The following is a 23402-nucleotide window of genomic DNA, read 5'->3' as shown; positions in this document are numbered from 1 at the left end:
ACTGCCAAAAGGATTAGAGAAATTAAGGATCTGTTCCAATCCCTACAACTGTACTGATGGCAACAGCAGCTACAGGAATCTTCTTCTTTGGCGATCACTCCTAGTGTAGTGGTGTCCTCTCACATTACCAAGCACATTCCACTCGGTAGCTAAACTGCCTTGCCAAGTAGAGCAGTCGGGGACGGGAGAAGGATATTTTCTGCTGCCTCCACCCGCACCTCCAACGCTTGCCCCAAACAGCATCATCAACACTGTAGCTGGCATCACTGCTCCAGGATAGTAACACAGGAAGCTGCCTGATACACTGTCAGACCAATGGTCCATCTAGCTCTGCAGTGTCTGCAATGACTGGCAGTGGCTCTCCAAGGTTTAGAGAGAGGGCAGCTTCCCCAGTCCCAGCTGAAAACATTGGGGATTGAACCTGGGACCTTCTGAATGTAAAGCAGATGCTCTACCATTGAGCTACAGCTACACTACTGCTACACTACAACTACAGCTACACTTGAGCTACAGCTACACTACACCAATCACTGCTGCTGCTGCTACTACTACTACTACTAATACTACTAATAATAATAAATTACTTATACCCTGCCCATCTAGATGGGTTTCTCCAGCCACTCTGGGCAGCTCCCAACAGAATATTAAAAATGCGCTAAAACATTAAACATTAAAAACTTCCCTAAACAGGGCTGCCTTCACATGTCTTCTAAAAGTCGGATACTTGTTTATTTCCTTGACATCTGATGGGAGGGCGTTCCACAGGGCGGGTGCCACTACAGAGAAGGCCTCTGTCTGGTTCACTGTAGCTTCACTTCTTGCAGTGAGGGAACGGCCAGAAGGCCCTCGGGGCTAGATTTCAGTGTCAGAGCTGAACAATGGGAGTGGAGACGTTCCATTAGGTATACAGGGCTGTTAAGGGCTTTAAAGGTCAGTAGCAAAACTTTTAATCGTGCTTGGAAATGTACTAGGAGCCAATGTAGCTCTTTTGGGACCTGTGTAGAAGTGCATTGCCCGAATGGGCTTCTATTTCTTTGTCATGCCAGTAGAGCAAAGAATGAAGCCACTATCTAAATGATACACAACTTACATAAATCCAGAGACCCATTACAGTAACAGCTGCCAATGCGGCAGCATTTGAAGTCTTCCCCTGGCATCCATGAAGCCTACCTACTCAGTGTCCCCCTTAGTCATGAGGTGGTGAGAATGGTTACCTTCTTCACCCTTTAAAAGTACATAAAGCTGAAGGAGGGAGTTAGAAGAGTACTCACTTTCCTTTTTTAGCACTTATTTAGCTTAAATTGCTTCTTTAAGTAGATTTTTTATTTCCCGAAATGCACACATTTAAAAATCCACATCTGATCATGTACTTGTAAACTGCTTAAGAGCTGTTGTTTTAAATAAACAAGTTGTTTTGAAATTTTGTTAAATAAATAAATGTGTTCGGTGCCCTTGCCTTGACCATATATGTTGCCAAACAGATGGCTGTCACAATTCGCTTGAACAGTACTGAAGAAAGGATTTGTGGGGGAGCAACAGAGTAAAATAATTCTAAGGGTGTACACAATTCCATCCCCACAAAATGAGCAATGGGCATTCATGGCACACCACCTGCTGCTGCCCTCAACAATCTCTGGGCAAAAGTTGTATAATATTTATTGGCAGAGGAAAATATTTGGCACAAGTAACTAACTAGCATGTGGAAGACGCAAGTGCTCCTTGAAAGCTAAACTTACATAAGAAAGGTCATAGAAAATTCATTGGCTCACAAACCGTATTTCCCTTGACCTTTTTACATAGGTTCTTATTCTTATAAGTTACGGAGAACATTTCCACAAAACATTTTTGCCCTTTCAAAACCCTTTATCGAAGACTAAACTAGCTGCTTTTTTCTAATCCCTTTTAAAGGCCACACAATCAGAAGTCACAACTGTAAGGAAAGCCTGTATTTACCTACCCATCTCATTCCATTAAGATTCCCTCAATCAATTTGACATGTGCCATGGAAGCATCTCACCTTAACAAGCTGACCAAGCAGGGTTTTGTGTGTTCCCACGAAATTTATTTCTCAGGGACACGCCACGAAAGGTTCTGTTACAACAGCCTTGCCCAACCTGGCTGTTTAGGACTCAGATGCCCATCAGCCCCAGCCAGCATAGTCAATGGAAAGGAATGATGGGAGTTGTATTCCAACAGCTACTGGAATGCACCAACAGTGGCAGTCAACCACCCTGCTCCCATTTGGGAGCCATCATGTGGAGAATTGTATCTCTGACAAGGCCTTGAACTCCTCCAACCAATCTCTCTGGGTGCAGGGTGTTCCCAACCTTGCATATACAGTGGTACCTCTGGTTAAGTACTTAATTCGTTCCGTAGGTCCGTTCTTAACCTGAAACTGTTCTTAACCTGAAGCACCACTTTAGCTAATGGGGCCTCCTGCCGCGCCGCCGGAGCACGATTTCTGTTCTCATCCTGAAGCAAAGTTCTTAACCCGAGGTAATATTTCTGGGTTAGCGGAGTCTGTAACCTGAAGCGACTGTAACCTGAAGCATATGTAACCCGAGGTACCACTGTAGTTTGTTAAGGGTGCTGAGAGTGGTTGAGACTCTTATTCCCATCAGAGAGCTGCAATGCCCAGACTTCCTGGGGAAAATGAACGACTGTTGAACAACTCTGAAAATTGTAGCTCTCTGAGAGAAATAAGGGTCTCCTAACATTCAGCACCCTTAAAAACTACAGCCTCTAAGATTAAGTGGTGTGCCCTTAACAAATATGTACATATTTAGCTGTAACAAGTGAGCAGATGTGCAAATATGTGTTCTCCAGGCATTCCTTCCTGAAGCTGACAGCACCACCTCACATTTACTAATACGTTTTCATATTTCTGCCCTGATCTACCTAGGGGCATATTATCTTTAAGCAGCATCAGATTTGCAGAAAGGCCTATGTAAATCAAGATTAAAACTTATTTTAAAGTCCCTGATTAAACATTAATTCTGGCATCCAACAGCCTACATGCATTCCACCTACTACTAGTAAGAATTAATAAGTCTGTGAATGATCAACCAAATAAAAATACAGTCAAAGTATCCATGCACTGTTTAGGATTTTTTCTATTATTAAGTGCTCTAGAAATTCTCTGCAAATACATAAAAAATAACTTCTGCTATTGGAACAGCTTATTAATGGTGTCCAAGACTTACAAAGAGTAATGGACTGGGAGCGAGAAGTGCTTGGCCACGCCCTACTCTCCAGTCTCTTAACGCAAATCTCCAGTAGAATGAATTGCAAACTCCAACTAATTTGCTTCTTCCAATAGTTTGAAGCAAGAGCCACCAACATGGTGCCTCCAGATGTTGCTAGTCTACAACTCCCATCATCCCAGATCATTGCCCATGATGGCTAAGGCTAACGTTGTTGGGAGCCAAACAACATTTGGAGGGCATGTTGACTTAACCCTGATATACACTAAAAGAGCAACATTTGTTAACAGGTTGGATATGACAGAGATGACCAAACAGTTCAACCGAAAAGATCTGATTAAAATTTACAGGTTCGCTGGTACCTGACCTGAAGTTCAAGGTGCATTTCTAATGCTGAAGTTCGATGATATTTTGCATCAGGACAGTTCAATTCATAAGGAATAGGTGCCCTTCCATTGCCGTTCATATACTGAAAAGTTTTCCGGGTAGTGGATAGCTGATTGGATGTAGTGATTTTAAAACTGCATATATGACTGAATAATAAAAGAGGTGATTGCTGCATTACTTGAAGCCACTGTGACAATCTTTACCTGGATCCATTTTTAAGAGGACCCAAGACATAGGGTTGCTGGCTAGCTTGTATTCTTAGTTCTAATTCTACATACAGCTTTGTGTGGGTGTGTGAATTAATTCCGCTACTGTTATTTTTCTCCTTTTCTATATCAAAAAAGTGGTGTAGCAAAAGGCAAAGTTTCTGATTGAACACAAAGCATTTCTACTTTGTTAGTATTCAGTTCAGGACCTGCACAATACAATCCTAGCAATGTTCATATTATTTTACCTTTTAAAAACAGTTATCTGTAAAATTGCATGATAAACACTGCAAAACAGAAGACTATCTGCCATATTTTGAGCCCAACTATTGCAAACCCAGCAAAGGGGGTGGGTAAGATATCTGTGCACTTGACTTCTGTTCACAGAACAGAACCCAACCGCTTCTTATCCTACCCCTTCCAGCCTCCATGCCCCCAAATCTGCTCTGGAGATTTGAAGGAAATCTCATTGTGAGGGGGGAGGAGGCACTCACACAAAATTGGATTTCATCCATTCAGCCCAATCGAATCCTGTTAACTTATACAGTTTATTTGACGAGATATTAAAGGTAAGATTTTGCCAAGCCGTCTTTATAAATATACACACTTACTATTTTTTTCTTCTCGGCTTTTAGAACTTCTAAAGCTTCATCTAAAGAAGAAGATTTAAATCAATATTTAATACCAAGGTGACATGTCAAATATGCATGCATATGCAATAAATAAAAACACTGGTACTCTGAATTTGAATACAATATGTTGGCCAGCATTCGAGTATAACATTAGCAAACCCCCTGTCTCTTGGTTAATTAATGGAAGAGTTTTTTAAGATGCATCATCATTCACAAGCAGTTTACCATTTTTACTGCAACTGAATGTGGTGAATTATGAACCCTTTTAATGTAACACTTTATCAATCAAGCTGCTATTAGAACTAAAATTGTTTTGACCCATCATAATAACTTCAATAAAAAAGTTTAAAATATTGATGTGAAGCTGTGGATGAAGGCATGCCACTTCATAAAGATGTGAATTTGGCTGAAGGTTAAGTAAGAGTATTGCAATGAGCTATACATATTAAACATGGGGCTACCTTCGAAGATGGTTCGGAAATTTCAGTTGGTGCAGAATTCAGTGGCAAGGCTGCTCACCTGGGCAGAATGGTTTGAGCATATAACACCAATCCTGGCCCGAATGCACAGGCTGTCAACTAGTTTCCAGACCCAATTCAAAGTGTTGGTTTTGATCTATAATATCTTAAACGGCTCAGGACTGCAATACCTCAAGAACCATCTCTCTCCATATGAACTGACCCAGACACTGAAATCATCATCCAAGGCCCTTCTTCCTCCATGAGACGTCCAGAGAGTGTCAACATGAGAATGGGCCTTTTCTATGGCGGCTTCCCGTTCATGGAATGCTCTTCCCAGGTAGACTCACCTGGTACCTTCACTACATAGCTTTAGCTACCAGGCAAATACATTCCTCTTCTCACAGGCCTTTAGCAAATTAATCTATGGTCTTTTAGACTGGGGTGTGTGTGTTGTTTTGTCTGTTATTATGTTATATATTTTTGTGTTTTTATACTGCACACAGCCGGGATCATTTGATGGAGGGCAGCACTGTATATAAATTTCGTAAAATAAAATACAACAATAAAAATAAGCTTCTCAATATAAACTGTTAAATGTCACCCCCAGAATTAGTGTGCATTATCAGAAATTCAAAATTAATAAAATCTCTTTTTGCCTAAACAAGTTATTGCCAGTCGGAAAGCCATTCTACTGAGATATAAGAAAAGAAACACTATAAAAATGCAGTTTTAACACTTTGCTAAACCTCTTTGGGGGCGGGGTGGAAATGCATGTGGGATTTTTCATTAAGTTAACACTATTCCATTTTCAAACTCAATAAACTCAATGTAGGAAGCCACTATCAAAGTAGTAGTAATACAGATCTGTTGCAAGCCCTCCAGTGAGGGCCTGTATTAATTCTGTAAAGCGCCTAGCACACCTACAGTGTTTGTGGAGCAGTAGGCTTTTAAGGGTTTAAGCAGAAAGGAACGTGTCAAGATGCAGTAATGAACAGAGAAACGTCTTGCGAAGGGCATCAAACTGTGAAATGTAACAGGTTTGTTATAAACCAGCCTTTGCCAACTTGGCATCCTCCAAATGTTCTGGACTACATGTGGTGGTGGCTGATGGGACTTACTGTCCAAAACATCTGGAGAGTACCAGGCAGGCAAAGGCTATTATAAACCATTCAAACAAGGTTCTGGGCTGTTTGGAAATAGAGAGAGCTAATGCAACAAAGGGACTGGATGTTGCATGAAACTGGAAAAACCAGGTTGGCATCTTCACCGTGAAGCTTGCTAACTGGCCTTGGGTAAAATCACTGTCACTGGGTTGTTGCAGTTTTAGGATCCAAGGAAGAAAGGCATAACAGAAGTGAACAAGTGACTTTTACAGTCACTTATGTTGCAAACAATGCTCAACCCTATGTGACTGTGAATATGGCAAAAGCACAACAGATTTCAGCCACAAGCCACTAGCATGAGAGAGGCTGCATAGGAAATAACTCTCAAACCTGGGGTTCTTCTCATTTCCCTAGGAAGCCCATGGGCTCAGTCCACATTACCTCCAGGTAGATTTGCCTTAGCTAAGTAAAGATTTCTTCTGCCATTTTCCTTTTTTAAAAAAAAACATTTAAATGAGAAAGGAAGAAGCAACATCTGTCATGAAAAGCCACTGCTCCAATCACAACTGTCCATGCAGAAGCAACAGCAAGTTCTTTGGTGCCATGGTAACCCTAAGTTTTGGGCAAAATTCATGAATGAGCAGAACTTAAAAGTAGCAAAATAAAGAGAGGAAGCTGCAATTAATTTTTTAACCTGCACTGCTGTCATGACATCAATACAACCTTTGAGAGTCAATTCCACCATCTGAGTTCTAACTCACTTTTAAAAAGAATTTATCAGTCATAGACCAACAAAAATTAAGTATAGGACTCTTTTATCAGGTTCTTGGGGAACTGAATCATGTTTAACAGTAGCACATGGGATTCTAAACCAGACCCTTTCTGTGGGCACAATTGTCATGCAAGTGAGGACAACAAAACCAGGCACTCTTTAATAACCAAGGGAAGAAAAGGGTCTTCAGTAGGTTAACCTAGGAAAGTCCTGCTAAGGCTGCATCCAACTTCAGACTGAATCCATATTGTTGTTGCTATTGTTATTATTATACATCTCAACTTCCTTCCAAAATGAAGTTGGTTCCCATTCCTCTCACCATATTAGCTTCACAACAATCCTGAGATAGGTTAGACTCAGAAATAGTGTCTGAGCATATATTTCTCCAGTTCTCCAGTCCAACGTTCTAATAACCATTAGACCACACTTGCTGCTTCATAACTTAGAACAAACACATACTTCCTTAATTCCAGTGATGCTTTGATGTATTAGAGGGTAGAATACACGAGTTTCTAAAATACTGTGAATTTACCAAAAGATAAATTAGTCATAATTACTTTCTATTAATATAGCAAGATAAGTGTATTTAAATACCCTTTGCTATTCAGCTTTCAGACACATTTAAGTACCTAACAATTAATCCATTCATCTTCAAAACATTTTATATTCATTTTCCATTTTATAGCTGACTATAAGGTTGAGTAGATTTCCTGAAGTCTTAAAAGAAACTCACTCATAAATCTCACCTACAAAACCATCCACAAGGTATTTTAACATGAGACAACTATAGGTTATGTAATTGTATCTATACGGTCCCATGGCTTAGGCTTACACAATTTGGGGGTGGGGGGGTGGATAAGGAAAAATACACTTACTGTTTCTTTCTGTTCTTTTAGAAAAGAAGAAAATGAGGAGTGTTCTTATGGACCAAATTCTGTGGGGAAAGAAAGAATTTCCACTATTAAAATCTAGGCAAAAGGAAACTGAATGTGCCATTCTTCACTATGGATGGAATTAACTTCCTCAGCAGACTTTAACATAACTTAATCTAAAACTTCACAATTAATGCTAGTCTCAAAAAGCAACTAGGGACAGATCAGCTTGCTTCACAGAAACCTCATTTAATATTAGCAGAATGGGTTCCTTACATGGATTGTTTTAAAAGTGTTTAAAAGAAAGAGCGTTTAGATTGCAAAATAGAATCCCTTGAGTGCAAAGTAAGCATGTGAATGATAACAGTGATCCAAACAAGCCCATGCCCCAACTTGGACATTTATACTGTCTAGACTTTCAGATCACTTTCAGAAAACCCTAGTTCCTTCCCAGTTGTGAAAACAAGGTCCAGAGTGTGGCCTGTCACATGTGTTAGGCCGATGACATGTTGAGACATCCCCATGGTTGTCATGGCCGCCATAAAGTCCTGAGCCATCCCAAAGCCAACCGCATTGGCATGAATGCTGAAGTCCCCCCAAAACCAGGAGTCTGAGAATCCTTAGAGAGGAGAATTGCTGGGCAGTGAGGTGGGTGGTAAACCAGCAAAAACCCTAACCTGCTGTCCTGCTTACCCACCATCAGGATCAAACAACCTATTCTCTTACATTATATCAATTCTTTACTGCATTCATAGATCTCCTTTCCCAATTGTCAAAACCACTCTGAACACTGAACACAGTACTCCATAGGAGACCTGATCAATGCTGAATAGAGCAGCAATTGTAACCTTCTAAGTCCTGGGCGGCGGGGTGTTTGATCCTGCTGAAGCAACTCCCTAGTTGTTAGACAGCACCAAGACCTAAGCACTTGAACTCCTGGCTTTTACCCCCTCCCCTTACTGAAGTAGAGTGGTACGTCAGGTTAAGTACTTAATTCATTCCAGAGGTCCGTAGTTAACCTGAAACTGTTCTTAACCTGAAGCACCACTTTAGCTAATGGGGCCTCCTGCTGCTGCCGCGCCGCCAGAGCACAATTTCTGTTATCATCCTGAAGCAAAGTTCTTAACCTGAAGCACTACTTCTGGGTTAGCAGAGTCTGTAACCTGAAGCGTATGTAACCTGAAGCATATGTAACCTGAGGTACCACTGTACTACAAAACTACTGTGTGAAAGACAGCCAAAGGGTCTCAGCAGGCCTTATGCTCAAATTGTTCTGAATTGCAAGCTCTGTTCATTGTACAGCAAACAACTTCACTATGAGTAGAACTCAGCCCATACCTACACTATTATCAGTTTGACCACAACAGCCATTTTATCATGGAAAAACCAGCAGCCTCAATATACTTTGTCATGCCAAAACAGTCCTTTGGCTTGGCCCTGACACAATACAGGCTGACCAATACAATGAGGCATTTTTGAAAGTCACACTAGATCAAGAGTTTTGCAAGCAATTTCATTCTATGAATTGCAAAACACCTTTTGCACAAGATGCATGATCAAGGAGAAGACTATTTAGGTGTAAATTGAGAAGCATAAATGTTTTTAGCAATCACTTCTTTTTTCCAAGAGATCAGCAGATCAGACAAGTATTAATGTTTTGATTACCATTTTAGTATGCAGAGTCAAAAATGAAGATTTATTTTCAAAAAATTATTCAAGAAAATCCTTGCATAATGAATTTGTACAATGTTTTAGAATTAAAGAAGTAAAACCATGTTGTTTTTTTCTCAACTTTTCAAACAGGAATTGAAATGCAGGCATCTAGTTAGGCAAACTACATATTCCTGGAAGCCAGCTCATTTTGCCAGCACTAGTAATACAATCAGACCCTCGAGAGTAAGCCAAAACAGCAACAACTGTTGCTGAACAGGGAACAAGTGCCAGTTGGAAAAGGCAGGCTTAATTTGCTTGCTTAAGGATGAAAAACGTCTAGAACTAGTGCTGGGGATCACACCAGATGTACGGTGCAGCTCCACAACTTGACCACAAACAAAGACAGGTTGGCAACTGCTTACCAATCATTCATTTCCTGCGAGGAAGAAAACTAAACTATTCTGGGGACAGACGAAGAGTGGGACTGCATTTTTTGCAAGTCATACAAGTCGAAATTTAAGTTCTGAGCCACATACCTACAAACATACCTGAACACTGAAATGCACTGAAAGATCCAGCAAAAGACTCTGCAAACAGCAGACACCAGTGTCTTGAACAGTGACAACAGACCCTTCGCATTAATTATCAACATGGAAGTATTCAGGGGACACTTGCTCCCTATATGCCGCCATTAACAATAAGTTCTGAAAGGTCTGTCTCAAAACAGATTGCTAACAAAAGTGTGCAAAATTATTGCATCATAAGGTGCTTTGCAAAAAAATTATCAAGGAAACATACAAAAATTGAAAATAATAAAACCGTACTACAAGAGACAACCAGAATAACAGACAAATACAAAACCAGCACAGCAATACACCAAATACAGTTTCATTAACTTTTATGCACAATGATGTTGCCGCTTGAAATGGGTTAACTTAAAAGCTATTCAGAAATCAAAATAATCACCTTACACTTCAGAAATCTGCTCTTTCAGAAATCTGCCCACCAGTTTAGATTTCAATGACAGCCATCAACTCTGATGGTTTTAAAAGAAGATTAGACGAATTCATAGAGGACCTTAGAAAATGGCAACATAATTCTGCATACCAGTTTCTGGGGTACCCAAACAGAAGAGTGCTATTGCCCTCATATCCTGCTTGTGGACTTCCCAAAGGCATCTGGTGAGACAACATAGAAGACAAGATGCTGTGCTAAAAAGGCTTTTGGTCTGATCCACAGATCTCTTCTTATGTAGAGATATTCTGCTACATTAACCTTTTCAAAAACCGCCTGTAAATTATGACAACTCTAGAACTGTGAAATATATACACCCTGTACTACAACTCACTAAGCATCACCACTAGAAAAAAAAAGCTTGCAAAGAAGTCATGTTTTACTTACATCAGCGGAAATGCAAACAGTGGAAGAGTCATGACGAACCTTGCTGTCCACTCATCAGGCAGATACCACAAATAGATAATTAGACAGCTAATAAGGTAGAGAACAGATGAATAGAGGATAAACCTTCCAACCCATAGCTTCTGCTGCCTCTGGTTTTTCTCTCTAAACTCTTCTAGTGCCTGGATATCCTGTAAATTAAAAACAAATCTTTTGAGCATTTAACCTTATGTGCCAAGATTGTACATTCCAGCCATTTTATCTTGAGACAGAAGAATGAATATATTTAACATCCTTGGTTTATTTAACCTAAGGCATGATGTGATCTGTGAGTGGTGTGCAGCAACATACATGCACAGCCCTCGCACAAGGGCAATCTTCTGCACACTGCACATGGGGAAACAGGGAGAAGCATAGGGAATCCTGTGATTGGGAGGAAGATGGATGAAATTATGCTGGCCTTATCAACCAAGGTTTTCACTATGTTTTTTCCTATTTCTAAAATAAGCACTATTAAGCTGAATTTAAAAATCTCCTGTCCTGGATAACAAAATATGCCCAGGACAATGACAGAAACAAGGAAAGTGTGAAGTTTTAGCTTTCATGTGAGGTTATTGTCCAGAATCGCTGTGGACTCAGTACACCAGACGGCCAATATTCCCTGCCCCCATGTAACATCCTGATCCTAACCATTTTTACTTTGAAGCCGTTTCCAGCGATTTTGATGGAACTGCACTCCTAGGAAGTATCGTTGGCTTGTGAATAGCCAGTTACTTGGAGTAACCAACGATCATGTAAGCATTTGTAAATTAAAAGGAGAGTTGACTGTTCTTCTAAGACTGTTCTTCTTCTCCCTTACCTTTCCCGCCCCTACCTGGCCACAGTGATCCATGCGACTGTCATCTCCAGGCTTGACTACTGTAATTGGCTCTACGTGGGGTTGCCCTTGAAGCTGTCCCAGAAACTCCAGTGGGTGCAGAATGCTGCAGCGAGGCTCCTCACGGGGTCTCTGCCACGGGAGCATATTCACCCAGTGCTTTTCAAACTGCACTGGCTCCCGGTAGAGTACAGGGTCAGATTTAAGGTGCTGCTTTTGACCTTTAAAGCCCTTCACGGCCTAGGACCCTTGTACCTACGGGACCGCCTCTCCCGGTATGCCCCACGGAGAGCCTCAAGGTCCATAAATAGCAACACCCTAGTGGTCCCGGGCCCTAAGGAAGTTAGATTGGCTTCAACCAGAGCCAGGGCCTTTTCAACTCTGGCTCCGGCCTGGTGGAACGCTCTGCCTCATGAGACCAGGGCCCTGCAGGATCTGATTTCTTTCCGCAGGGCCTGTAAGACAGAGTTGTTCCGCCTGGCCTTTGGCTTGGAGCCAATTTGATTCCCTCCCTCTCTTTCTTTTTTCCTTTCCTTCTCCTCCTGCGATGAGGCTACATTTTAATATTTTAATGTTTCAATATTTTAATGCTGTATTTTAATTTTGTTTTTATGTTGTAATCATTCAACTTGTTTTTATTATTGATTGTAAGCCGCTCAGAGCCCGGCCTTGGCTGGGGAGGGCGGGGTATAAATAAAAATTATTATGATTATTATGATGATGATTATTATTAAGCACTGACTGTGCCAACAATTACTATGTGGGTGAGAATGCATGGTCTTAAATCAGGCATAGGCAAACTTGGCCCTCCAGATGTTTTGGGACTACAACTCCCATCATCCCTGACCACTGGTCCTGTTAGCTAGTTTGCCTATGCCTGTCTTAAATTGTTGGCATTTGGAACAAGGGTGGCAGGGACAGCATCCAAAACACCAGTTGGTTTGCTGTTTCCCTGCACACTCTTTTTCCCTTATTTGAATCATGGTCCATGTCTACAATGACTTGCACCCACATAACGTATGTTGTACACATCGGCCCAGTTTGCACATCACTTTAGACAATAGCTAATTTTTAAACAATGGCTTAAGCAGCAGCATGTCTCAGTTTGTTGCTCATTCACATTAAACCATAGTTTAAAATGAACTGCATGTTTAATGCAACAACCAAAACAGGTCTTTCTAAACAGATTTTTAGACCCCTAACAACCGATTATCTGAGAAGGTACAACTGATATCAAGTATATTAAAATTTGTAATCTATTTGCCATTCCTTCATAGAACCAGCCTTAATGTATTGACAGTGTCCAAATCCAACCATAAAAGGCAACTGCTGACACTTGAAATAAGAGCTAAATCTAAGATTCTTAACATTAAGGCAAGCAATAAGAGATCAAACATACCTTATCTATTTTTTCCAATACTTCTATTGTGGAAGACTTTGTCTGCTTACAAGGGAAAGAAAAAAAGCTGTGAAAATTTGCCCTCAATATCTAAGTAATAATAAACATATAGCCAACAACTGAATATCAGATTTGTAGGAAAATGTAATGATTAGCACTACATAGAGTACTGCACTAAATATCTTCAAACCTCATTTTGAATATTACCATCCTAAGTTCCTCAGTCACATCATGCCAACATAATATATGCCACAAGTGACAAACAACAACATACTTAGAGAAACATTTAAAACCAAAGCTCTACAATTTTTCCAGTAATCAAATATCCCTCCCTCAGATTATATGAGGAAAGAAACACAATATGAAGACCATCATCAACATTTACAGAGTAGTGGAGGAATTTCAAGAGTAGCACATTCTATACCATACACACATAGAACAGCATTGGTCTTATGGATCAAAGCTGTGGTACACAAACACAGTAGATCAGTTAAGAATATGTGAAAGTTCACCAGAAAGCGAAGAAAGTTGTAAAACTGAAAATGCATGAACAGATGAAGAAAGGGGGAAAGAAAATAAATAAGCACAGGGAGATTTTTAATTGATTCTCATATTTGAAAGTAGCTTTTATATAATAAAACCATGGCATATATATTTTCCAAAGTTTGTTCTCTCATCCCTGCTTATTCAAATTCAGCAAACACACCACCATGCTGCAAATAAGCAACTGAAAGGAGGAACCTGGTGAACCTTCCTTGAAATTGTTTGAATGTTCTTAGGTCTTTCCAAAAATATAATAATGTGGTTTTTGCCTCAATACTCCAGGGAAGGTGAAAATAAACTTGAGAAGAACAGAAAGGACTATTTGAAGATAAAATGTACCTGCCTGATCTTAATCTACAAAAAAGCAAAAAAAAAAAAAAGAGAGAGAACATGAGACTATGGTTGGAGACAGATTTGCATTGGCAGAAAGAGCTAAGATACTATGGACACTCCAGCAGGAATGGGCTGGAGGCGTGACTTGCACCATTTCCTCCTTCCCCTTGGCTGCTCCTCTGACCCTCTGAAGCAGCTTTTCAGGGGAACAGGGATCTACAGGGGGAAATCAGGGGAACCGGTTTCACCTACTTCTACAGCAAAATATCTCATGGGCAGGGACATCCATGCACAAACTTGGACCCTAGGCAACTATAGGTGTGCATACCTGTGTGCATACATGCATTCTAGTCTCCTCTGCTCTCTCAGTAATAGTTAAAAGGAGATAAACTGGATTGAGGAACAGGTAACTTGTAGTGTTTGGAAAATGTTTAAAGTACTGCTAAACTGCATCATGATCTTGCACACAAGCATAGAAAAGTGATTGGGTCCTATGCCTTAACACGCTAACAAATGAGGAAGGGACATTGGCAGCATGACTGTTCAGTGGTAAGTTTCTTGACATTCCTACAATAAACAGTGCTGAGGGTAATTTTTGGTAAGATAAATTTCTTGTGTAATCAACAGGGCAACAAAACACAATGACTGCAGTAATTGAAGATTCTTTCTCCAACGTGATAGCCAGCGCTATAGAGTGGCAGCGCTCTGGGCTAGGGAGTAAAGGTAAAGGGACCCCTGACCATTAGGTCCAGTCATGAACGACTCTGGGGTTGCGGCACTCATCTTGCTTTATTGACCGAGGGAGCCGGCATGCAGCTTCCGGGTCATATGGCCAGCATGACTAAGACGCTTCTGGTGAACCAGAGCAGAGCATGGAAATGCCGTTTACCTTTCCACCGGAGTGGTACCTATTTATCTACTTGCACTTTGCCATGATTTCAAACTGCTAGATTTCGAACTGCTAGAGTTGAGCCCCTTCAGGGAAGAGGAGGGAAGCAAATATGGCAAATATGCACACATGTATCAATCCATGTACAAATTCTCACATACAACAGTGTTAACATCTTCTTGGTACCTTAGTAAAAACACTTTTTCCTTCATGCATGAAGGAGCCTCATTCCTTATTTAAGTCAATGAGTCTTTTCTAGAGTAAGTGAAGTATGAAATTTGCTCACTTAAGTAAACATACGCCACATATACAAAATACAACTGCAAACCAACAGCACTATGTTCTCTATATGACTAACAAGAAGGCTGTTGCCTTATGTCCAAGCATAGAAAGAATTGTAATATATTATTTATATATTTCAGTGCTCAAGGCAGCATCTGTAAGCCACAAGTATCTTAACCAAGGTACACATAGCTTTCAATTAATTACATTTTCAATCTCAGTGCCAAAGAAAACTTACTTATTTGTTTATAAAGAATGCTTATGGCCCAGAGAGGCTCTCAAAGTGTGTGGCACAAGGAACAACAGTAACATAGCCGTATGCTATGGGCCGTGGCTCAGTGATAGAGCATCTGCTTTGCATGCAAACGGTCCCAGGTTCAATCCCCGGCATTGCCAGGTAGGACTGGCAATGTCCCCTGTCTAAAACCCTAGAGAGCCACTGCCAACCAGTGTGGATCTCCACCTTCTATTGAAGTATGCACTGATGACCCAAGCAGAGATAGTGGGGCCAAGAAGCTGGAACTTGCTCAGCTCATGATTGAGGCAAACCTTTCTTTTCTTGAACTGAGAAATAGGCTACTTTCCAATGATATTTACCTATGCCGGTTCAGTGCGATCTTATTCACAATTCAAGTGAACACCAAGGGAATTCATTCATGTGCTCTCAACAGGCCATCACCTTGACTAATTTTAGCAGGATTGGGATTTAACAACTCTAATCCGAGCTACTGTCCTCGCAGCCAGAGCTCCCCTTCCCCCTCTCTGATCTGTAACACAAGGGTGATGATAATGTCCTACATTACAGGGTTTTTATAAAGCTGACTGATAATATATATTCTGAATAGTAAGCAAGTACTATTTTTTGTTCATGGTCCAAAAACAGTTAAATGTGATCCAAAACAAATAAAGGTGGGCTTCTCATTAACAGAAAGGCCGTGCTGCTCCACAGGCTATTTTTCAGAGGTCACAAAACTGGCATACGAACACTCAGCAGATTTCATGCCAACAAATACTTTTTTTATAGACAATGAACAGCTACATAATTAGTGCTTGACTGTTGATTGCATACTCTTCCAGATCTTCTGCCCAAGGCATCTCCTCCAAATAGAACTAAATACAATCCCAACAAAATAAAAAATATACTTAAGCCCACTGACTTTAACTTACAAAGTGTGCAATCCCATCTCTTGTCAGGCAGTGGTATGACAGGAGTATAGCAGCAGTGCCACTAAGCTGGCCAGGGTGGAAGTTGGAGGGGGGGCAGATAAACCCCTGCTCCACACTAGGCCCGCTCGAAGCTGGCATAACAATCAGGCCTAATGTTATTGGGTGATGACAATGGGGACACCCAGGGTCCAGCAGATCCCAAACCAGCTCAGCCCCATCCTCTCCCCTGGAACACCTCGTTTTGGTACTTTCCATGGGCTACTGTCAGTGGGAACCCAACTGGCAGGCACAACCGGGAGCTCTGCATCAGAGGAGTGACAACAGCATCACTCCATGGCTGGAGGCTGATGGAGCTATTTTGGGCTGGGTGGAGAGAGAAGTCTATCCTGTTCTATCCTATCATTTCCCAGCACAGCAGATTATGTTTTGCAATTGCAGCCCAAGTACAGGTAACTTTATCTTGCATTCTTGCCACTGTTCGGGGAAAAGACGGCTACTTTGGGCACATTTTGAGACCTGTGAGAAGTCATTCTGCAATGTCAAAATTCCGGTCTCATGTTTTGTTTTGAAGGCACACCATTCAAACAGAAATAGGAGTACCTTAAGACTGACCCAGTACACTGATAAAGTACCATATGTGCGATGAAACTAAGACAAATTTCTTGACCTAGGCACGCCGAACAAGTTCTGTACTCTGCTCTGCATCACAGCAAATTACTTACAAACAGCATTTGAGACACTGTTCTTACATTACAAAAATGTGCACCTCTAGGTGAGAAGATTTACTTACCCGCCATCTGGAAATGATTCCACCCATTTCTATATTTGTGAAGACAGGTCGTTTTGGTAACTTATAACCAATCTTGTAATGGAATTCACAGCTAGAATTAAAGCATTTGTGTTTAATTAAAAATACACCAGCAGTGTAATCCAAGAAGTATAAAGATATTTCAAACAGCATTCTAGTCACCCACACAATTACATGACAAAACATAAACGGCCTATAGTTTCCATATTTTCCATCACATTCTAACTTAACATACATGTGTTTCACGTTATGCTTCAGATTGTATATTCTGTTTTGCAAATCTGAAGTCATTAGAAAACCCACACCCTACAATACCACATAGCCAGAGAAGCCCTATACAATTCTACTCCATAAATTATAAGCAAATCTTAAAATTAAAAACACGTTACCAATCAGTTAGGTGACTAGGATTAGTAACTGCAGATCTACAATGAGATGTCTAAGAAATGAATAATATTTTGCAAGAATTTCAATATTAATTTTATTATGAACTTTGTGCAAGTATCAGAGAAATGTTATTGAAATTCAAGACTTCCATTAATGCAAATATGGTGTAAGACAACTCAAATTAATTCACTTGCCTCAAAGTATTTTTAATGGTACTTCAATTTCTTGGCATAATGGCCAAGAGAATCTAGAATACCTGTCAATGCAAATTGTGGAACAGGGTTTCTGACATGGGGGTTTCTCTGCAAGCTGGACAGAAAGCACCACATCGTATCATAATAGCCTACACATGCCACTCAAAAGGCTGTAATCATAAACACACTTACCTGAGAGTAAGCCAAATAAATGGGGCTTACCTCTGAGTAGACATGTATAGAATAGAGCTGTCAGTCAGTCACTAACTAATAGGATCAGAGCAATTATTTGTGTTTCCACAATAGAAACCAGTGGTCTTATTGCCAGCAGGAATGAAAAGAAAGAAAATCTTCCTAGATGGTGTCCAAGAAATTAACATTTTTAACTTTTATAAGTTAAGGTAATTTTAAAAACAAGTCTATGCAGATTTATTCCGATAAAGCTACCAAAACTTATTCATATGATAGAAAAGAGAACAGTATCAATCATGGATGTTTCAAGGCTAGTAATTATTTTCTTAGACATGAGGAGAGGGGTTAATGTTACACAAACATTAACCTTTACCCCCCCAAAAATGAAAACAGGTATTTTATATTAATTACTTGTACCATTCAGAAATATAAACTTAAACTAAATCATCATAATCCATCTAACAAAAAGAGTTCTTTCCTATGTAAAAAAAAATACAGCTTAGGCCCAGGCTATCTGAAGGACCTGCCCAGGCTCTGAGATGTTCAGTAGAGGGCCTTCTCCCGCCACCTTCACAGGCACATTTGGTGGGGAGATGGGAGAAAAAGGCCTTCTAGGTGGCTGTTCCCAGCTTTGGAACTTCCTTCTTAAAGAAGCTATACAGGCTCCCTCTTTGTTGTCCTTCCACTGGCAGGTGAAGGCTGTTTAATTCTGACAGGATTGGGGGAACTGGCTGTTTTTAAGGAAAGAGAATTCATTCATACATTGAATTTATATACCGCCCTATACCCAGAGGTCCCAATACGGTTCACAGAATAAAATCAAAATATAAAACCACAAAATACATAATAAAAATAAAAACAACAACCCAATAACACCCCCCAAAACACATTTTAAAAGGGCTGTGCTGTTTTTACTATCTGTATGTCCATAGATTTGCTTTTACAGTATATAGTTTTAATTCTATAATACTTTAACTACTTCTTAACCATTGTCGTTTATATATTTTTCGCTTTTTTATTTTATTCATGTTGTTTGAATTTTTGTAAGCTGCCTTGAGTCCCAGTTTGGGGAAAGGGTGGAATATTAATAAAATTAATTAAATAACAAACAAGCAAAAGGAGAGATTTTTCCTTCCTGATAGGTTATAGTCCTATATAATCTCACTTCTAACTAAGCCCCACTGAACCCAACAGAGCTTGCTTCTTAACAAACATGTATAGAATTGCATTGCATGAATTATGACACACTAAACCTTATATGGTATTTATGATTGCACACTTGTTACTGGACTCAGGAATCAATGGATCATCATCAAGGCTGCTACCCTGAACCGAGGGCCAAACTGCATTGCTTCCCAACCATACATAGCTTAACCCGAAAATGTATTTTAAAAATGTAGCCATGGAGGCTGCAAACTAAAGCAACTATACAGCTGAGAAGTAGCGGATAGTTTTAGCACATAGTTTCCCTTCATATCCACTAGCCTACATTTTTACCTTCAAGTTGCAACACTTTCAACATTTACTTCATCATCAGGGAACATTGCTTGTGAGGTCAGAAATAGTTTGGGATGCTGAAGAAAACATTATTCGAGTATTTAAATCACTGCCAAGTCACTATTTCAGCAAAAATACATCTGGGCAATTACTGAAAAAACATGTAAGGTTTGAAGTGGGTAAATTACTAACCCAAAGGAACAATGCCAGAAGCAGAAGAAAATGATATATTTAAGCTATTATAACATGTCTAATTCCAGAGTGGACACCAAATGTCTGTACTTGTTCTCAAAGACATGACAGATACTATAATTATAGACTGAAAATTAATAAGATGCTATCTTAAAATCACACAGGGTGACAAAGAAGCAAAATGGTGGGGTTGCTTTGGGCCTAGGCAGTTCACTGGGAAGAATAGGGCAATGTTTTTTTCTCACCAACCAAGGCAGAAAGCCCAAACAGGATGACTTCTCCTGGTTTCTCCACCACTAAACACCCCCATAAAAATCAGTGACTTGTTTCAGCCAGTAACGACACACACTTTTAAGGTCCCTTAACTAATGTTTCATACTTGACAGCAGCTAATCCAAAATACACTCTTCCTTTTGAATCAGTCTCAAGACCAGAAAAATCAAATGTTGCCCTCATGCTTAAGCAACCAGATTTGGGTCTAGAGCACATAAAATGTATGACATATGGGGGTGGGGGTGCCTATGTAGTGCATACTTCGCCACAACCAGAATCCTTCCTTACAAAACTTTCCTCCCCTCGCTGCATCACATTTACACAAAATAAATAAACTGTGAAACACGCCAAATCATTTAAAATTTACCAGAAGTGTGTAAGGCCAGATATAGACACATATATAGAGGTATGTACACACACACACACACACACACACACACAGTTACGTGTGTGTGTATATGTGTGTGTGTGTGTATATGTGTATATGTAAATATGTGTGTGTGTGTAAATAGTGTGTGTATATATGTATATAATTTGTGTGGGTGTGGGTGGGTGGGTGGGTGCAGTGGTGTAGCGTGGGTTGTCAGCACCCGGGGCAAGGCAAGTAATTTGCGCCCCCTAACCCGTGGATTTGCGCCCTCTAACCTGTGGATTTGCCCTAACCCCAGATGTTGCGCCCGGTGCGGCCGGCCCCCCCCTGCACCCCCCACGCTACGCCACTGGGTGTGTGGGTGTGTAGACACACACACACACACAAATGATCCCTGATTATGATCGCCTTTAAAACATAGGTAGGAGGGAGAAATTCAGGTAGTTATGGTGGCCCATTAGGAAAACTCCCCCAAGCAACTGTAGCAAAGGCCGCATGCTGTTTTGGGGTTTAAATTAAAACGTGATCACCAAGGATGCCTCACCCTGGCCCAAAATCTATTTTCAAAACCAGGCCTGCGAAATTGTTAAAACCCACGCCTGTAAAGATGCAAAGAGTTCCTGGCACCGCCCCCTCCCCATATTTTACTCCTATTGAATTCAATGGGTCTTGCTCCCAGGTAAACTGGGTTAGGGCTGCTGGGCTAACGTTGCTCCCACGTATTCAGGATTAATGATCAGGACAGGCGGTGGCGGGGGGAAGGTATTTATACTCTGGCAAATCTCACTCACTCAGGACGTGGACCTTAACAGGTTCACTGGGCCGAATTCTGACGAGCTGACTGACCCAACTCCCCTTGTTTTGCTTTCCTGAGCCGCTACCCCCTTCTCCCCCCCCCCCCGCCTTGAGCTCCACAGGCTGCCTTCGGCTACTACTTTTACCAGTTTCCCACACGCCCTCCCCCTGCCTCTCTCCCCCTCCGAGTTTCCCCTCAGCCAGGCTCGTTCCTCCTACAGACGCCACGAACACACCTCTTTCTCTGCGCCTCGCTTTTGAACGCGCACCTTCCCCGCCCCGCTGGAAGCCGCACTGCCGCGAGGAGGAGGAGGAGGAGGAGGTGGACGGGGCTCGTCGCCGCCTCGTCTGCCCCCCTCCCCGCCCTCAACTTCCTCCCCGTCCCTCAAATCCAGGAACGACGTGCGAGCGCTGGCAACGCACGCAGCGCGGCCATCTTGGGGAAGGGCGGTGTGTAGTAGAGAGACCGTCCTACGGGGGTGGAGGGGGGGAAACGGGCGCAGAGCGGCCATCTTGGAAAAGGGAAAAAGGGTCCATTGCTTTTCGCCCCGCCTCCGCCGCTGCGGTCGGGCTGATAAAAACACCTGCTTTTGGAACGCAACGCGCGCTGTGCGTGTTTTGTTTTTGTGTTTAAGGCGCCCGCGCCTGTTCTGGAGGCCAAGCTGAAGCTGCCTTCGGAAGCGGGCAAAAGGGACGACGAGTCGAGCTTGATTCTTGAGTGGGAGGGCAGAGGAACCAACGTAACAAGCGGCATTGGGAGGAAGGCGGGGCGAAGGTGAGCGCGGGGGGGGGGGGGAATAAGACGACTGCCTGTCGCTTCTGCTATTGTCAGCTGCCCAGATCAGGCTCCGCCCCTTTGCCGGTCGTTGAGTTTGGGCGGGAGGAGGACGGGGCGCTGCTGGATCTTGCGCGGGAGTTTTGAGAGCGCGCGTCTAGCTGGAGGTGGAAGGAAGGAGTGAAATCACGTTTTCCGAAGGCGCTTTTTATTGCTGACTAGCTAGAAATGCCTGCTTTCCAAGCAAAACACTTATTCCGAGCCAGCAGGGAATGGAAAGTGACTCCTTATTACTGGGGTCACTTGTCGGGCAGGGCTTCTAAAATATATTAAGTAATCGGTTTCCTAAGGCAAGTCATTATTTCAGCCCCAAAGTATGTTGTGTTGGAAACCATGGTGGGGAAATTCCCCAAGTGCTCTGGACTGGTTCTTTGGCTAGTACACCATATAAGGCTCGCTGACATGATGATATTCTTCTTTGCAAACCGCTCGGGGAATTTACAATCAAGCAGTATACAAGTTTTATGAAACAATAATAAGATCTAGTAGTGCCCCATCTACAGTATCACTGGACTATTTTGGTTTACCAGCAGCACAAACCACACCTTTAGAACACACTAGAAAAACATTCAACACAAGAAGGCTGATCGCCGAAGAATTGATGCTTTGGAATTATGGTGCTGGAGGAGACTCTTGAGAGTCCCATGGACTGCAAGAAGATCAAACCTCTCCATTCTTAAGGAAATCAGCCCTGAGTGCTCCCTGGAAGGACAGATCCTGAAGCTGAGGCTCCAATACTTTGGCCAGAAGAGAAGACTCCCTGGAAAAGACCCTGATGTTGGGGAAGATGGAGGGCACAAGGAGAAGGGGATGACAGAGGACAAGATTGTTGGACAGTGTTCTCGAAGCTATACCAGCGTGAGTTTGACCAAACTGCGGGAGGCAGTGAAGGACAGGAGTGCCTGGCGTGCTCTGGTCCATGGGGTCACGAAGAGCCGGACACGACTAAATGACTAAACGACAACAACAAAGTGTGCTAATAGGGGTGCTGGGAATTTTAGATCTATTGGGAGTGAACTATGGTTCCCATAATTATTTTTGGGGGTGGCGTGCTTCAAAGCAGGGGTCAGCAAACTTTTTCAGCAGTTGGCCAGTCCACTGTCCCTCAGACCTTGTGGGGGGGGGCGGACTATATTTTGAAGAAAAATAATGAATGGATTCCTATGCCCCACAAATAACCCAGGGATGCATTTTAAATAAAAGCACACATTCTACTCGTGTCAAAACACCAGGCAGGCCCCACGAATAACCCAGAGATGCATTTTAAATAAAAGGACACATTTTACTCATGTAAAAACACGCTGATTCCCGGACCGTCCGCGGGCCAGATTGAGAAGGAGATTAGGTCGAATCTGTCCCCCGGGCCTTAGTTTATCTACCCATGCTTTAAAGTTTGGTGTGGATGCAGATCCCAAAAGTGTTCTTATCCCTCTCTGCAATTGTTACTACACATTGCTAAAAAAGCTCTCCCCCATGTTGTAGTCATTTTGTAACCATATTGTAACAGTAGCTGCTGGTTTTCGTAAACTGACCACAACTGTTCTTTTGTTTCAGACAAATACTGTATACTCTTACAGCTGATCACCTGATTCCATAGAATAGCTTCAATATACATTATCAGAACGAAGAGGTGGAAGTGTGTGTGCAAAGAAAGCAGTGTACTTATCTCCAGTCTTAGTGTG

The 23402-nt window shown here is 41.7% G+C and overlaps 1 protein-coding gene across 4 annotated transcripts in view; it reads right to left on the bottom strand.

Annotated features, from left to right (window-relative positions):
* LNPK (lunapark, ER junction formation factor) overlaps positions 1-21331 on the bottom strand; it is a 40001-nt gene extending 18670 nt beyond the window's left edge. Inside the window, exons 1-7 of one of the 4 annotated variants that reach the window (XM_028749084.2) lie at positions 21122-21331; positions 19256-19332; positions 16968-17058; positions 12964-13008; positions 10691-10878; positions 7640-7698; positions 4408-4448 (exon numbers count right to left, since the gene is read on the bottom strand). In XM_028749084.2, the coding sequence (XP_028604917.2) occupies positions 4408-4448; positions 7640-7698; positions 10691-10878; positions 12964-13008; positions 16968-16994 (360 nt within the window). In that variant the 5' untranslated portion in view covers positions 16995-17058; positions 19256-19332; positions 21122-21331. The remainder of the gene's footprint in view (positions 1-4407; positions 4449-7639; positions 7699-10690; positions 10879-12963; positions 13009-16967; positions 17059-19255; positions 19333-21121) is intronic. The other 3 variants (XM_028749110.2, XM_028749074.2, XM_028749101.2) reach the window with 3 other exon arrangements.
* Positions 21332-23402: the final 2071 nt, after the last annotated feature.

The sequence above is a fragment of the Podarcis muralis genome, chromosome 1, assembly GCF_964188315.1.
Source record: "Podarcis muralis chromosome 1, rPodMur119.hap1.1, whole genome shotgun sequence".
NCBI classification, from domain to species: Eukaryota; Metazoa; Chordata; class Lepidosauria; order Squamata; family Lacertidae; genus Podarcis; species Podarcis muralis.
Note: the sequence above shows the minus strand (reverse complement) of the source record. Positions and strands in the feature narration are given on the sequence as shown.